The sequence below is a fragment of the Panthera onca genome, chromosome A3 (assembly GCF_046562875.1).
Source record: "Panthera onca isolate mPanOnc1 chromosome A3, mPanOnc1 haplotype 2, whole genome shotgun sequence".
Taxonomy (NCBI): Eukaryota; Metazoa; Chordata; class Mammalia; order Carnivora; family Felidae; genus Panthera; species Panthera onca.
This window is the reverse complement of record NC_138341.1, coordinates 4,727,144-4,742,910: the sequence shown is the minus strand read 5'-3', so window position 1 is coordinate 4,742,910 and position 15,767 is coordinate 4,727,144. Positions and strand designations below refer to the sequence as shown.

Sequence of the window (15,767 nt, the reverse complement as noted above, 5' to 3'; positions counted from 1 at the left end):
ACACATTGTACATATCTTTAACTCTTTGGCTTTCTTGTTCACTCATTTACTAGTTGAAACTTAATTGATTTAATGGGTACAATTTTATTAATTTGCAGAGCTGTGGTTTTGTGTATCCGTGTGAGTATTTAAGGAAATGAAATGGACTATTGAAGTGCTTCAAAATAAGATATTGTTCCTTGAAATTTTTACTTAGCTGTCTTGTGTGTGGGTATTGGCTAAAAGGATTCATACGACTCAGGAGCAGGTTATACTCCCTGTTAGGGTTTATTCCAGGGAAGGGATGCAGAGTGAAAACAGGAAGAAGATGAAAACTCAGACTGAGTCTGGAGAGGTCTGCACAGGCTTCTGAGCCCTTGGCCTGAGTTGCTCAGGATGGACTTTCTCTTAAGCAGTGCACTACAGGGACAAGTACAAATTAGTTGGTCAGGGAAGCCTGCTTGAGTCTCAGAGTCTGGGTTTATGTGGAGGGCCAGACGTGTAGGTGCATTCAGCTGTGACTGGCCATGGTCACCAAATCTAAGAAACCCAACGGTGAATGAGGTGCCCATCACCAACCTTGGTGTGTGCAGAACAGTGCTGACAGGCCGATGTGGCATTGCTCCCGTATAGACACAGAATCATCAATGATCCGTAGAAAGAACCTTTTGAAGGGCATGTTTCTAGGGTTTGGCCAGGATCGATCGTGGCTCCGGTCTCCCCTGGAGAGATGCTCTGAGTGAGCTGTGTTGACTCTTTCTTCATGGTTTGACACGTAAGCTCTATTAGTGAGAAAATCAACTCTGCAATACGATAGGATATTTTTCAGATTGGAAGCTCACAAATGCATCCAAAAGAACTTTATAAAAGAGAAATAGAAGGCTTATGGACTAGAGGGTTTACCTGTTCCTTAATAAAGCAGTTACTTACTAAATGCGTCTACTTTGGGGTCCTTCATTACCTTCTTTCCCAGGGTTTAGATTATAGAATCATCACTCCTTCCCGGATCTATTTTGTCAATTCTTATTTTCCAACTTCACCGTTTATTTTGTGACATTCAGACGTATTGATGTAGAATTGTATGTAATCTTCTCTGTTTTTGGAGGCCTTCACAATCTGTGGCTTTTTCCTTTCTTGGATACCTATCGTGCTGGTTGCATTTTCTTTCTTTTTCTCCATTTGAATAGTCGACCTAGAAGTATATCTACTTCAGCAGGTTTTCCAAAACCAATCTCCTTTCCAAAATAAATATTAGTGTTTTCATTTATTAGTTATTACTTACTGCATTTATATTTATTAATTCTTCCTTTCTGCTCCCCACCCCGCCCATGAACAGAGTGGCCAGGATAGCTTTAGTTTTCCCATTTAATACTCCAAGTGTTGAAAACTATGACTTAAAAAAATTTTTTTTCTAAATGTTTATTTATTTTTGACAGAGAGAGAGAGAGAGAGAGACAGAGAGACACAGAGAGAGACAGAGCATGAATGGGGGAGGGGCAGAGAGAGGGAGACACAGACCCCGAAGCAGGCTCCAGGCTCCGGGCTGTCAGCACAGAGCCTGACGTGGGGCTCCAACTCACGGACTGCGAGATCATGACCTGGGCCAAAGTTGGAGGCTTAACTGACTGAGCCACCCAGGCACCCCGAAAAATACGACTTTTTTAAATGAATGAAGCTGTGTTATCCATTCACTGAAAGACTTCACTGAAGGATCTTTCCAGCTCCCAGCTTCTCTGCTCTCCACCCACAAGGGTAGTTTGTTCCATCGAAACATCCACTTAAGTTGGGACCATCAGATTCTCTGTACAGGAATTTGAAACTGGAACTCAAAAATCTGACAGATTTTTTTTTCCCTTTATGAGTGAAAATATTCTATATTCAATTGTCAACAGATATGAACGTTGACTGAGCACGGGGGGTGCGAGGTCTTTAATTTCACTGTCTTCTTGGTGGGGGGAGGTAGGTGAAACGGAGAGGAAAACAAAGAAAGGACAGAGGCAGTGGGGAAGGGGCGCGCAAAAAGGGCCAAGAGAGGCTCATGGGAGGTCGCAGTATGGGTGTTTTCTTCTTCTGTCTCCCATGTGCTGATTATACACGTGAAAACACCTCTGCGCGCTAAGTGCCCAAAGTCAGATTGCTCACAGAGAGTAAGAGTGATCCTGTTCTCGAAGAGCTGAACTGCCCCTGGTCTATTAAGCCATAGTTCAACCTCAGGTCTAAAAGTTCCTGCTTGTCGACAAGTTGTATTCCCTTCGGGATTACACATGCACCCGCGCTGAATCCAAATTGCTTAAATCGTAAAGTTTATTTGCTCTCCGTTCAGCTAACGTTTTCCACCTTTAGCTCAGTTGTGAATTTTTGACTCTTCCCCATAGGATTTTGGTTTTCAGTCGGCCTGACCATCATCGTCCAAGATATCCTCAGCTAAGCAGTGAGCACACAACGATACGTCCAGACAGGCGTGTGAAAGCTGCCGCACCAGGACAGCGATACCGTCGACGGCGGACTTCTGGCTGATACAGCTGCTCCCACCACCGACTGGGACCCGAATGCGGGCCTTGGGTTTGGCCCGCGCGCACATCGGGAGACACCCGGGTTTGAGAGTCAGCAAAAGGAGAGGGGTAAGTCCCAGAAGAGGGAGAAGCGCTCCCCGTTTGGGCAGTCGGAGCAGCTGCTAGGACTCGGGTGGGAGTGAGGGCCAAAGAGCCGGCCAGCGGGAGGGTTGAGGTTGAGCCAGCGGCCTGTGGGTAAGGGGTCTGCACTGAAGGGCCAGTGAGGGTGGGGAGCAGCGGAGAGTCCCGATCTCTCTCTCCCTCTCTAACGCGCTCGCGCGCACACACACCCCACCCGGGACGTAAACAACAGCGGAAGCATCGGCAGTGCAGGGCCTGGGGCCCCCGCCCCCTCCCCGCCCCCAGCGCCGGGCCCCGGGCACCCTCGGGGTGCAAGCCGGGGGGGGGGGGGGGGGGGGCGGAGCGTGCGCGCCACCCGCGGCCGTCCCCTCCCCGCCGCCGCCGTTCCGGGTGCGACCGCGAGAGGGCGGAGGAGGCCGAGGCCGAGGCCGCGGCCGCCCCACCCCTCCCCCACCCCCTCCCCCGCGCCCCGCCCGCCGGTCACTTCGCTTTCGATTCCCCGGTGGCGGGGGCGCCCCGGGCGCGGCGGGGGCGGGACCGGACGGGCCATGGCCTCCGCCCTCGGCCCGCGCGCCCCGCTGCCGCTCGCGCGTCTCCGCGGCGCCCGCGCTCTGGCCATGGCGCCGCCGCGCCGCTTCGCGCTGGAGCTGCCGGGCTGCGGCCTGGCCCACTTCGCCGTCGGCGGGGACGCCCCGGGCGCGCGCCTCGACCCCCGCGTGGCCGCGCTCCTGGGCCCGCCCGGCCGCAGCTACTCGCTGTGCGTGCCCGAGGCGCCGGGCGGCGGCTGCGCGGCCCGGGTGCGGGCGGCCCGGCTGCACCAGCGCCTGCTGCACCAGCTGCGCCGCGACCCCCTGCGGCGGTGCCAGCTGCGCCGGCTGCTGTGCTACGGCCCCGGCGGCGGCGCGGGCGGCGTGCAGCGCGGCTTCCTGCTCCGCGACCCCGGCGACAGCCCCGACACCCGGCGCGCGCTCTTCTCGCTGCTCGGCGACGCCCCGGGGGGCCCGCGCCTGGGCGAGTTCGTGGGCGACGCGCACCAGCAGGTGTGGCAGAGCCTGTGGGAGCTGCGGGACGGGGCGGAGTGGCGGCAGGTGGGCCCCCGCGAGCGCGTCCTGGCCGCCCCGGAGCCCGCCCTGCACCCGGTGGTGCCTGACCTGCCCAGCTCCGGGGTCTTCCCGCACCGGGAGGCCGCCCGCGCCGTTCTGGAGGCGGTAAGAGGCCTGCCCCTTCCTCGCACTCGGGGTGGACCCCCCCCCCCAGCCCCCCCCAGACAAGGAGGAGTGGGTTCTCGGGTGGGGGTGGGGGGGGCCGGTCTATCCAGCCCGGGCGCTGTTGCCGCGGGGAACTGATTGACGTCCCTGGGCAGATGGGGCCGTGAACCTGAGTGCCGGCCTCCGGTTTAGACGTTGCGGCTCTTTTCTGGATCCTCAGCCGCCTGGAACTTTCCCTCCGAGGCGGCAAGTGATGGATGTCCCGAGGCCGCGCTCGAGTTCCTGCCCTGAATGCGCGGGGAAGGCGCTGCGGGAGGAGGAAAGAGGCCGCTGGGTGCCGGGAGGGTCATGCCATCTGGGAAGCCGTCACACTGTTGGGAGGCCGGGGCATGAGTTTTGGGGAGAAAAGGGCCAGGGTTTGGGGTTTGAGAAACGCGTACTGAATCTGTGGCCACCTGCTTACCGGCTGCCCATGCAAGCGGCACAAGCCCCCTGTTTTTCCTGTCTCGTCTGTGAAACACTCCCCTTGAGGTGCTTAGGACAAGGAAACATCTGGGACACAGCAGGTGCTCCGGCAAGGAGCACTGAGAATCTTTTCCCAGGGGCAGCCTGGGCAGGGCCTGGGGTGTCCAGACTCGACTTGCTGAGGCTGCGCAATGGAGTTTATTCAGTGCCTTCTGCAAGCTTTTGGGATAGTGTTAAGGAGTGGTGAAGAGGGCAGGACCAGTCTCCTGGGTTTAAATCCAAACTCCGGCATTTGTTACCTGTGTCACTTTCAGTTTCTTAAACCCTCCTTGCCTCAGTTTCCTTAGTCTGTAGTTGGGAATAATAATGCTGCCACCCTCGCAGGGTTACTGTGAAGGCTGGCCATGTTAATCCTGGAGAAGCATTTAGGAGATTAAGCGTGTACATAAACAAACATGTGGTCCTCGCTATAGAGCGGGAGAGCAGAGGCGAGAACTTTGAATGCCCAGCACCTCCTGTGCTGCTCCCTGGTGACCACAGTGCAAGGCTGTCTTCTCCCCTCGTAGCGGGGGCAGGAAGGGACCGGCTGACTGCTTCCGGGAGCTACAGTCCTAGCTGGTTTCCCACATCCCACATACTGTGCCAAGCGGGGCCTTTGCCCCGCCCCCCCCCCCCCCCCCCCCCAGTTGTGGCCTTCCCTCTCCTTCCTCTGGGGTAGCTGGCCTGTAAGGCTGAGGGATCTCAGCTGCTGTCGCCTTTTTGAGCCAGAGCTATTCAGTATAAAATGGAGGGACTCAGCCCCTCTCAGGTTCAAAATTGCTTTTCTTTTTACATGTTTATTTTTGAGAGAGAGACAGAGAGAGACAGAGCACGATCCGGGGCAGGGCAGAGAGAGGGAGGCACAGAATCCAAAGCAGGCTCCAGGCTCTGAGCTGTCAACACAGAGCCCGATGCAGGGCTCGAACCCATATTCCAGGAGTGGTAAGATCATCACCTGAGCCGAAGTCAGACACTTAACTGACCGAGCCACCCAGGCACCCCAACCCCTCTCAGGTTCAAAACAGCATGATTTTGGTGTGGTGTGAAACACGACTTATGTCTTATTAGTGTTGGGCAATCTTGTTCTCAGCAATCAGATATTGCAAAAGCCCCGTTGCCTCACTACGGCTGCACACGCATTGTTTTACAGTGTATACCCTTCATTCCTGAGGCCCAAGCAGTGCTCGACCTGGTTGACCAGTTGCCGGAACAAGTCCACAAAGGGAAGTTCCCGGTCATTGCTTTTGAAGGACTGGATGCCACAGGTAATATTACCTTTCAGTTACAGGCAAGGAGAGACATTGATCTCTCGTGGGAATAGACAGGGCTTCACAAGTACAACTTTATACAGAGTTCAGCTCGTAAGCTTCACGGCAGTGTCTGGTGTGTGCCACGCACAGAGCCGGGCAGGCGTGCGATGCAAAGGTGAATAAGGCCTTGAGTGGGAAGCCAGGGGAGGGGTGGAGGGGCTGAGCCTCAGGTGCTCTGGCGACCACGAGAAGGCACTTAAGGCAGCCTCCGCGTGGGGGACGGAGCGTGGTTGGGGTGGCTCCCGTAGGGCTGTTTTCAGTGCAGATCAGAGCAGGTCAGGTGAGGAAGACAGAAGTGGTCCTCCGGGCGGAAGAAACAGCGTGGGCCGAAGAGAAGGGACTTGAGCCAGCCTGGGGGCATTTGGGAAGCACAGGCCATTCCGAGGACCCTTGGGAAGTACTAGGAAGGTGGGGGGCAGAAGCGTTGGAGCTGGCAGAGATCTCAGAGTACAACGGACATACCCACACTTGGCCCAAAACACAAAAGTAGGAGTAGTAAGGCTGTAAAGGCGGCGGGAGAACAGCCAAGGACAAGGTGGAGCCTGGGCTGAAGTCACGTGGTTCAGCGTGAGGCGGGGCTCCCCGGGTGCAGAGAGTGTGAAGGAGCGAGGAGGTTATCCCAGGGCCAGGAGGTCTCTGCCAGAGTTTATCATTGCTTTGTGATATCTTTCAAGTGTTCTGATACCACACTGAGCAAACCCAGGTTCCTGAAGGTCTGCATCTTTTTTTTTTAATTTTTTTTATTTTAAATAATCTTGGTAGGTAATGAGCTACGCTGGTTTACGGGTGGAAAGAGTGTCTTTGCTCTGTCTGAGTTCATCTGAGCAGTTTGGGAGTGATACCGTGGCCATGGTAACGAAGCCCTGTGTTTGTATCTGGCCCGCAGGTAAAACCACTGTGACCCAGTCAGTTTCAGACACACTCGGGGCTGTCCTCTTAAAGTCGCCACCTGCTTGCATCAGCCAGTGGAGGAAAATCTTTGATGATGAGCCAACTATCATTAGGAGAGCTTTTTATTCTTTGGGCAATTATATTGTGGCTTCTGAAATAGCCAAAGAATCTACAAAATCTCCTGTGATTATAGACAGGTAGGTATGAAGATCCTATGAATTTGGCATTTTGTTCCCCAACGTGTAAGTGTGTGTGTGTACCTACGCATGCATGTATTCAACTGTGTATGTTAAGTCAAACCGCGTGATGATAAGAATAGGAAGAATGCCTATGCTTTATTAATCACCTACGTCACAGGCTGGCATTTCGCTAAGAGCATGCATACCATTGTTCGATATCTGGAACAATTATGCATGGTTAGTGGATACTATATGTTATTCCCAATTTACTGATGAGAAACATAGGTCTTCGAAAGGTCGGGGTGCCTAGGGAACTCAGGGCTTGAGAGTCCAACTTCGGCTCAGGCTGTGATCTCACGGCTTGTGAGCTCGAGCCCCATATCAGGCTCTGTGCTGACGGCTCGGAGCCTGGAGCCTGCTTCAGATTCTGTGTCTCCCCCCTCTCTGCCCCTCCCCTGCTCATGCTCTGTCTGTCTCTCTCTCTTTCTCTCAAAAATAAACATTAAAAAAAAAAAAAGGTTAAGTGACCTGCCAAGTGACTAAGCTAGAAATGGTGTATGAGGATATTGGCCAAAGGCTGTGCTTTTAGAAATTGATGCTTTCAGTGGTTCATTTGTTCACCGGCTTATTTGTAAAACACTGATTGGGCATCTCCTGTGTGCCAAAGATCGCTCTCAATTTAGGGGATTCGGCGGTCCGTGAGCGAGGCGATGCCCTGCTTGCGTGGAGCAGACATACTGTTGCAGGAGAAGTTGATGGTCAAGTGCATAAACAGCTGTGATGCTATCAGAGAGTGATAAATACCCCGAAGAGGGTAAAGCAAAGTGGGTATGGCTGAGGAAGGCCTGTATAAGGGGGTAACATTGATCTGAGCTCTGAACGCCCCAGAAGAGGTGGAAATGAAAACTGTGGAGGAACAGCGTTATGGACAGCAGAGTCAGTAAGAGCAAAGCCTACAGACAGAAAGAAGTTGACATAATCCAGGACTAGAAACAGGCCAGTGTAATGAGCACATAGTGGACCGGGGGCTGCTTTCTGGGTGAATGAGCAGAGAGAGAGAGAGAGGCAGAGGATAGAGGAGAAGGGCCCGTAGGCGGAGAGAGTGTGGGTTTTATTCTGAGCGCCGAGGGGAGCCGTTGGAAGGTTTCAGATAATGAAGTGATGTAAACTGATTTGTGTGTTTCCAATTCCATGCGTAAGAAATAGCTCAACATACCACACAAATGGGTGAAAGCAAGTTATCCTAGGCTTTAAATCACCGGGACTTGGTGGTATGGAAATTACAGTCGCGATGAGATCGCAGCTTGCTCTCATCAGGTTGTTGAGAACCAGTTAAAATGCCCTAATGCCCAGAGCTCAGAGCTGGCGATCACGTGCATGGATTGACGCCCTCCAGGGTGCTGGTGGGGGTGGAGGGCTAGGAGAGCGGTTTGTGGAGACACAGCAGAGTGGAGACCGCTTCACCGCCTGAAGAAACCGAGATGCCTTCAGCTGTGTTCAGATACTGAAAAATGTGAAAAACCAAAGCCCATCAGTAAGAGAAAGGGTGCATAAATGCCAGCGTATTTGTAAAATGGGGCCCCATTCAGCCACATAGACCAGTGCAGTGTATCCCTGTGCAGAAATTACAAAACCGTAATCTGAAAAAATCGAGTTGCAGACGGGCGTTGAGTAAAATACATGCAAATTAAGACAAACTGTAGAGTACGGAGGGATGGAAGGTTATTGAGCAAATTCAGGAGAGGGCTAGGGAAAAAACGCACGGTCGATAAAAAGTACAAAAGGTCATGAGCTGCATTTGTGTTATTGCTTCGCATTACGTGAATGTTTGTTGCCGTTTCTGCAATTTTGCTTATTTTTGGAAAGATAAGCAACCGTATTGAAGTATGACAAGAGTTCAGGAAAAAGCAGGAATCATAACTGTAAATCTCAAGGAATTTCAAGTAGGGAACACACCCAAGTATAGCCCGCACCCGTGTCCGGACTTACGACCTCACCATCCCCCATAAAGCCACCTCCTTCTCCCACCCGGTCACCGTCCATTCTCCCCTCCTGCCTCCCTCCCCCCCCCCCACCCCCCCCACCGTGGTAACTGCTGCCCTGACTTGTTCCTTCTGTTTTTGAACTGCTTGTCCACGCAGGTGTGCATTACTGCTCTTTGCGTCTGACGGCCTTCATGCCGCGTATGATACTCCCCTTGCTGCTATGAACACGTTTTAACGTTTTTGTTTTATTTTATTACTGTTTTTTTTATTTTGAGAGAGGGAGAGAGTGTGTGTGCATGGGGGAGGGGCAGAGAGAGAGCCAGAGGGGGAGCGAGGATCCCAACCAGGCTCTGCACACTGTCAGTGCAGAGCTCAACACAGGGCTCGAACCCACGAACTACGAGATCGTGGCCTGAGCCGAGATCAAGAGCCGACCACCTAACCGACAGAGCCACCCAGATGCCCCTTGCTGTGGACATTTTTTACGTAACTCTGGTGCCTGTATATCTGCAGTTCTGGTGCAGAGATGCCCATGACTGGAGCTGCAGGGGCGTGGGGGTTCACATGTGTTCAACTTCAGCAAATATTCCAGAAAGTTTTTTGAAGTGGTTGAAACGACTCACAGCCACCCCCATCCCCCACCAGCAGTGTATGAGAATTCCCTTTGACTCGCATCCTGGTCAACACTTAGCATTGCCAGCCTTTTATGCTAGGCTTTCCCCTTGTTCAAGCTGGTTTGCCACATCTGGAAACTTCTACCCCTTTCTTGAAATACCTTCCCCTGTACTTTTCTGTACAGGCTTTTCTGTAGCTCTGCAACACCCCACGGAAAGGTGGTTCTGAGCGTGTGCAGGAGATAAAGCCTGAGGTGGTGGGTTGCCGGGCGAGAGGAAAACAGTGAAAATGAGTTAGAAGCCGGGTACTCTCGTCGGAGCGACCGTGCCGGGAGGTAGTTTTAACTTCGGGGATGGCAAGGTGGTTATTTCAAGAGGTTGAGGGTTGGCAAGAAGGGTGAGAAACTGCATTCCTTTGTGGGACTTCTTTGGGGGATGTTTTTGCCCCGTTATTAATAAGTGAATCTGCCATATTTGAGATTTTTTTTGTTTTCATGCAGTGTCCTTTTTCAGTGAGAAAGCCTGAACTTCTCCTCATATGGTGCGACTTGATGAGGCACATTGTTTCCTCCGATGTCCCAAGTCCTGAAGCTGCACTGGCTTCTGTGTGTAGGTGGATGCCGATCCCCTCCGCTCCCGGCTTCCTAATCCGTTAAAGGGAGAGAGCCCTCCTCGCTTCCCCGCCTACCGTTAGGACTGGTGATGAATAGCCATTGAGTTGATACAGGGAGAAGTGCTTCGAAATAGCAAATCGCTATGAAGATACAAAGCGTTATTATAGAAGCTGCGTATAACGTGTGGACAAATTGCATCTGATTTGAACCCATGTGGTTTCCCTGAAGGCAGAATGGAAAATACTAACTAGCGGAGAGTCTGAAATTGATGGCCAGAGGGTGTGATTATTTGAAATGAGCCACGGCGTTGTCAGTGAGAGAGCTCTAGCTATAGAAAACCGGGCTTCCATTTTTACCTTGATTTTCCTTCTTTGTGTCTGGGAATCGTCGGCAATTTTGCTCTTTAAAGAGATACTGTATCACCTTGTCAAACGGGAAGAAAAGAGCAGTTATTTGTTGTCTGGGTGGGCTTTGTTCATGTGTAAAGATTTTAATGAAATCCATTTTAGACTATACCCTCATCTAGCTGAAAAAAACGAGGGAGACAGAGTAGTTTTTGATGGTGACTGTGGTTAAGGTTGGCAACTTAATCACCCTCATTACCTTTAAAAGTCTGTTCTTGCTGATGGTTTTTCTACAAAAGGAAGGCTTTTAAAATTAAGATGATATCAGCCTCGGTATTCATAGCTGAGTATTTAATTCAGTGAACACGGAACATGTGCAAAAAAGCAGAATAAATTGTAGTCTGGCTGCCAAGAAACAGAAAACCTGGACCCTTCGTGGATTTATTCGGCTTGGGAGACGAGATGCATCTGAGACAGAAGGTGAAAGCACACGTTTGGAAATGGTGACTCAGGGACGCGGCACAGAGAAATGCTTCCGGGCAGGACTCAAGGAGCTGGCCGATACGGTGGCCGCTTCTGGAGGTGGATGAGGGCTTCGAAGGATGGATGGTGTGAGAATTGCTCACCTCCCAAATTAATTTTTGTTTGTGTCTCCTTTTCAGTACTGTCTGTATTACCATCATTTGAAAATGCAGCTTTAGTTATAAGCAGTGTCCGCTAAACATTAGGGATTTTCTTTTAAAAAAAATTGTTTTTAACGTTTATTCTGAGAGACAGAGACAGAGTGCGAGCAGGGGAGGGGCAGAGAGAGAGGGAGACACAGAATCCGAAACAGGCTCCAGGCTCTGAGCTGTCAGCACAGAGCCCGACAAGGGGCTCGAACTCACGAACCGCGAGATATGACCTGAGCCCAAGTCGGACGCTTAACCGACTGAGCCACTCAGGCGCCCAACATTTGGTGTTTTCTTTTTAATTTAATTTTATTTATTTATTTTTTTTGTGTGTGTTTTCTTATAATGACAGTGTGATACACAGGTACGGTCTATGTTTGCGGCAACTGTGGAAGAGAAACGGGGTTTTGCATGCTTTTCATTTTCCCGATGAGGAAATTGAGACTACATTGGCTTAAATGAGTTACCTGTGTCCGCAGAGGAAGTAGGTGGCAGAAGGTAGATTAACACACAGCTCAGATAACACTGTGAATTCGTTTGGTAGATACCAGTCTGTCCTTTTCACTGGGAAAAGTAGTTCAAGTCTCCAATGATTAAGAATTTAGGATTTTATTTTAAAAAAAAATTTTTTTTTTTTTTAACGTTTATTTATTTTTGAGACAGAGAGAGACAGAGCATGAATGGGGGAGGGTCAGAGAGAGGGAGACACAGAATTGAAACAGGCTCTGGGCTCTGAGCTGTCAGCACAGGGGCACGATGCGGGGCTCAAACTCACGGACTGCGAGATCGTGACCTGAGCCGAAGTCGGCACTCAACCGACTGAGCCACCCAGGCGCCCCAAGAATTTAGGATTTTAAAACATTAAAGTTAGTAAGTTGAAAATACAGACAAGGATGGGGCCATGGGTCCTTCTCCACACTGGAATGTTTGTAACTGTTTCATAAATATCTGTGATGAGAGTCCTTTGATATTGAATTTGGAGTTTTGTAGCCTCTTAAAATTGGAATACGACATGGGCAGGTCAAGATTATAATAAGCTATGCCAATTAATGAAATGATTCCAATTTAGTCATATGCACACCCAGAGAACATTTATTGTGTACCTACTGTGTGCCACACGCTGGTTTCAGGTTTTGGAAGGCAGGAGTGACTAAACAAGAAATTTTCTAACGGAGGAGCCCGAAGAGGTCATGCCTACAAACAACTTGCTTTTCTTTACCGTGAGAAGTTCTTCCTTAGAGTCGGGCGTGAGGGGCATTGGGAGCCCAGAGGAGAAAACAGCGAGCTCTCCGTGGGGCTCCGTCTGAGTGGGACTGTGCAGGCAGAGTAGGAGCTTTGCTGACTGAGAGCCTCACTCCCGCTGGAGGAAAGTGTGAAGACAGGCCCGCGTGGAGCCGTGCGCCTGGACACACACCGTAACTGTGTCTTCATGAGGCTGGACGTTTCCGGCAGGCAGTGGAAAGCCATTGGGCGTTTTGGAATAGATGTTCTTTTTTTTTTTTTTTTTTTTTAACATTTATTTATTTTTGATAGAGAGAGAGCACAAGTCGGGGAGGGGCAGAGAGAGGAGGAGACACAGAATCTGAAACGGGCTCCAGGCTCCGAGCTGTCAGCACGGAGCCCGACGCGGGGCTCAAACTCACGGACCGCGAGATCGTGACCTGAGCCGAAGTCGGCCGCTCAACCGACTGAGCCGCCCAGGCGCCCCCAGATTGAGTTTTATTTATTGAACAGATTGCAACGCAGGGGAAACTTGAGCGGAGCCGTGCTGGCTTCAGCCTCTCGCGCGGCAGATTTTCAGGTGCACCTTGACCTCGGCCTCTACAGATGGAGATCTCACTCGTCCTCTCCTTCCCAGGTACTGGCACAGCACGGCCACCTACGCCATTGCCACCGAGGTGACCGGGGGGCTCCAGTACCTGCCCCCGGCCCATCACCCTATATACCAGTGGCCCAGGGACCTGCTCAGACCCGACCTGGCCCTGCTGCTCACAGTGAGCCCCAAGAAGAGGATGCAGAGAATTGAGGGCCGGGGCGTGGAGCGGACCAGAGAGGAAGCTGAACTGGAGGCCGACAGCACGTTTCGTCAAAAGTAGGTGTCCCGATGTGAACGGCAGGGGTTCCTGGCCGTGGCGGAGAGCCAGGATGGGCGCCGGCTTTAGGAATGTGGAGGAAGTGCCGTTGTTCTCGTCGTTCGAACCCGAGAGGCAGCGTCCCCCAGGGTAGCTCAGCTCCTTCTGACGGTGCAGTTCCCACACGGCCGCAGCACTGGTGACGCACGGCCACAGGGCATCGGGGCTTCCTTCCAGTCCTGGCTGTGCCAGGAACAGTGTGAACCCGGGGAACGCAATACACATTTCTGGGTCCTGGTTCCCCAGTCCTAATAGAATGGGCACAGAGTGCTGTCCGATGACCTCACTGTGACTTTTCCTTAGAAGGTGCTTCCCGTGTGTCAGGCATCTGGGTCCGGACGCTCTCTGATGCGCACGAGGGCCACGTCAGCCGTATTTTACGGTTTACAAAACTGAGGCTCCAAGGATGAAGCGACTTGTCTGGATTTGCATAGCTACTGTGTAGTAAACCTGGGATTAAAATCAAGATCTTTTTCGATGTTGAAGGCAGCGCTTTTGTTTTCACGAGAAAGCTGTGGGACGGTAGCTGGAGACCCTGGACCAGAGCCTCACTGTCTTAGAGCCGAGGTTGAATCCGTTCCGTAAGACTGGTTTGAAAAGCCAAAACGGAGTAGTTTATACAAATAAACAATCATAGCACCGCTGTCCTAACACAGCCCTGTTCTAAATAGTTAAATAACAACTCGGCTGTGCGCAAAGAAACCGTGTCAGGCAGTTTACTCGTATTAATTCAATTAGGCCTCGTGACACATCACCGGAAAGGCATTATTTCAGCCCTCGTTTTACAGGTGAGAAAACCGAGGCGGAGGGGAAAGCAGTTTGATGAGTTCACTGAGCTAGTGAGTAGTAAACAGCACGTGTGACAACCACACGCTGTCACGCTTCCCGAACGCCACCGGCCTCCGTCATTCCTACGCGTCAAGGCTAGCTAACGCCCGAAGGAGCTCTGGAACAACCTGGTGAATTTTTCAGAGACTCGTCTGTGAAGACAGTGTCCTGGCCGAGGGCCTCTGGCTTGTCTGAAATCCCTCAGGGCACAGACTGTGGAGCGATTTCCTGTGTGCCCAATTAGTTCACCTCTTGGAATCTGCTACTTTCTCTGCAGAAATGGGGGTGACACGGTTCCCTTCCTCAGGTCACCCTGAGTATGAAAACGGGAGGATCACGCAGGACGCTGATGCCTGTATAGAAAACAGGTAGCCGTAAAGGCTAGCTACTAAACATTACTCTGAATTTGTTATTTATTAACCAAAACGTGTCACACGTCTCCTGCGGACAAAGCTAGCGGCCGAGGGCAACGGCGAGATAAATCAGATGGGGCCCTGGCTGTGTGCATCCTGGTGGGGAAATGGCATTTGTGTGTTGAGCCTTGTTAAAAAATAAGCCAACTCTTTTCGTTTCTGCCTGTCCCCAGGGTAGAAGTGTCCTATCAGCGGATGGAGAACCCCGCCTGCCACGTGGTCGATGCTAGTCCCTCGAGAGAGAAAGTCCTCCAGACGGTTTTAGGCATAATCCAAAATAATTTTAGCTAATTGTAATTACTCCAAAATGTAATTCTGCATTTTGGCAGATTGGATGTTGTTTGATACATCTAGGCCCACGGCGGGGTACATGGTGTTCCCAGATTTCTGTTGCATAACCATGGCGTGTGCTAGAAAGCCGAAGACCAGACCATTTCGATTTTACCTACACCGTTATACTCCCTTCTGACCAAAGGACGCATCAAGGTTGAGCCCGTCAACGTTCCAGCCAGAGATCAGTGATTGCTTTCTTCAAGTGTAACAAACGTTTTCCTGGAACGCGTTTTCAGCTTCATTCTTACCAAATCCCTCCAAGTTTTGTCTTATCCACAAAGCATGAGGTATACAGAAATAACCAGGAAGATCTTCCAAATCGGCGGAAGCCCCTCCGGCCCCTCCCATACCTCCTCCTGGGTCACTGATAAGACCCTGATGTGACATAGTTACCTCTTTCCCTATATGGCCTCACTCCATCATTGGGGGGGCTCAGCCCTGATCCTAGAGCTAAATGCTCCTGAAGAAAGGGTCCACGTGTCCTGGCTGTCTGAGGACAACGCCCACAGGGTCGCCTTGTGGGTAGGCGACATTTACAAAGAAGACATCTGATTTGTGTCTCACAACCCCTGAGACGATCCCCTCGTGGTCAGAGTCAAATATAGAGACTGCCAACCCAGATGCTCTCAATACAAATATACCAACCCACTTTGGATTATGTTCTGTTTATTTACGTTCCTTTCCTTTCCTCTGAAAACACGGGTTTGGATATAATGAGTGTTTTGGACTAAACTAGATGCATTAAAACTTAGCCAATGCAGCAATATATTTATGTTGATATTTACATCATGTTTCTGCTCGGTGGAGGGGCTATGCTTTACTAATTAAAATCAAAGCCAAGAAGCTAAAGGCAGTGCTTGTTGTGTATTTTCATTACACAGATTTAATTTATCTTGCTAAATAAGCACAGTGGATCCTGGAATGGGGTTTCTTAGTAAATTATCTTGCACTTGAATGTCTTATGATTACATATGAAATCAGCTTTGAGATCTGTTTGCTTAGGAAAAAGAAATGGCTGAGGAAAGAGGAAATTTAATAGCTATGTGGCCTTGGGTGAGTCGCTGAACATCAATAGCCCATGTAACTTGATCTGAAAAGTGATAATCATCCTTTATTTGTATTAAGGAGT

General features: G+C 51.1%; 1 protein-coding gene across 1 annotated transcript; it reads left to right on the top strand.

Annotated features, from left to right (window-relative positions):
• The first annotated feature begins 3,098 nt into the window (after window positions 1–3,098).
• Window positions 3,099–14,842, top strand: CMPK2 (cytidine/uridine monophosphate kinase 2). Its single transcript, XM_060647842.2, has 5 exons — window positions 3,099–3,820; window positions 5,475–5,589; window positions 6,521–6,722; window positions 12,791–13,024; window positions 14,479–14,842. The coding sequence occupies exons 1-5, from the start codon at window positions 3,161–3,163 to the stop codon at window positions 14,594–14,596; spliced, it is 1,329 nt and encodes a 442-aa protein (XP_060503825.1). The 5' UTR covers window positions 3,099–3,160; the 3' UTR covers window positions 14,597–14,842.
• Window positions 14,843–15,767: the final 925 nt, after the last annotated feature.

What these genes read in the sequence shown, in the direction of transcription:
- CMPK2 (XM_060647842.2), top strand. Translation starts at nt 3,161, where the DNA reads ATGGCCTCCGCCCTCGGCCCGCGCGCCCCGCTGCCGCTCGCGCGTCTC. An exon ending in TGAAGGACTGGATGCCACAG is followed by an intron (nt 5,590 to 6,520) that starts GTAATATTACCT and finishes TCTGGCCCGCAG; the next exon opens with GTAAAACCACTGTGACCCAG. An exon ending in GACAGCACGTTTCGTCAAAA is followed by an intron (nt 13,025 to 14,478) that starts GTAGGTGTCCCG and finishes GCCTGTCCCCAG; the next exon opens with GGTAGAAGTGTCCTATCAGC.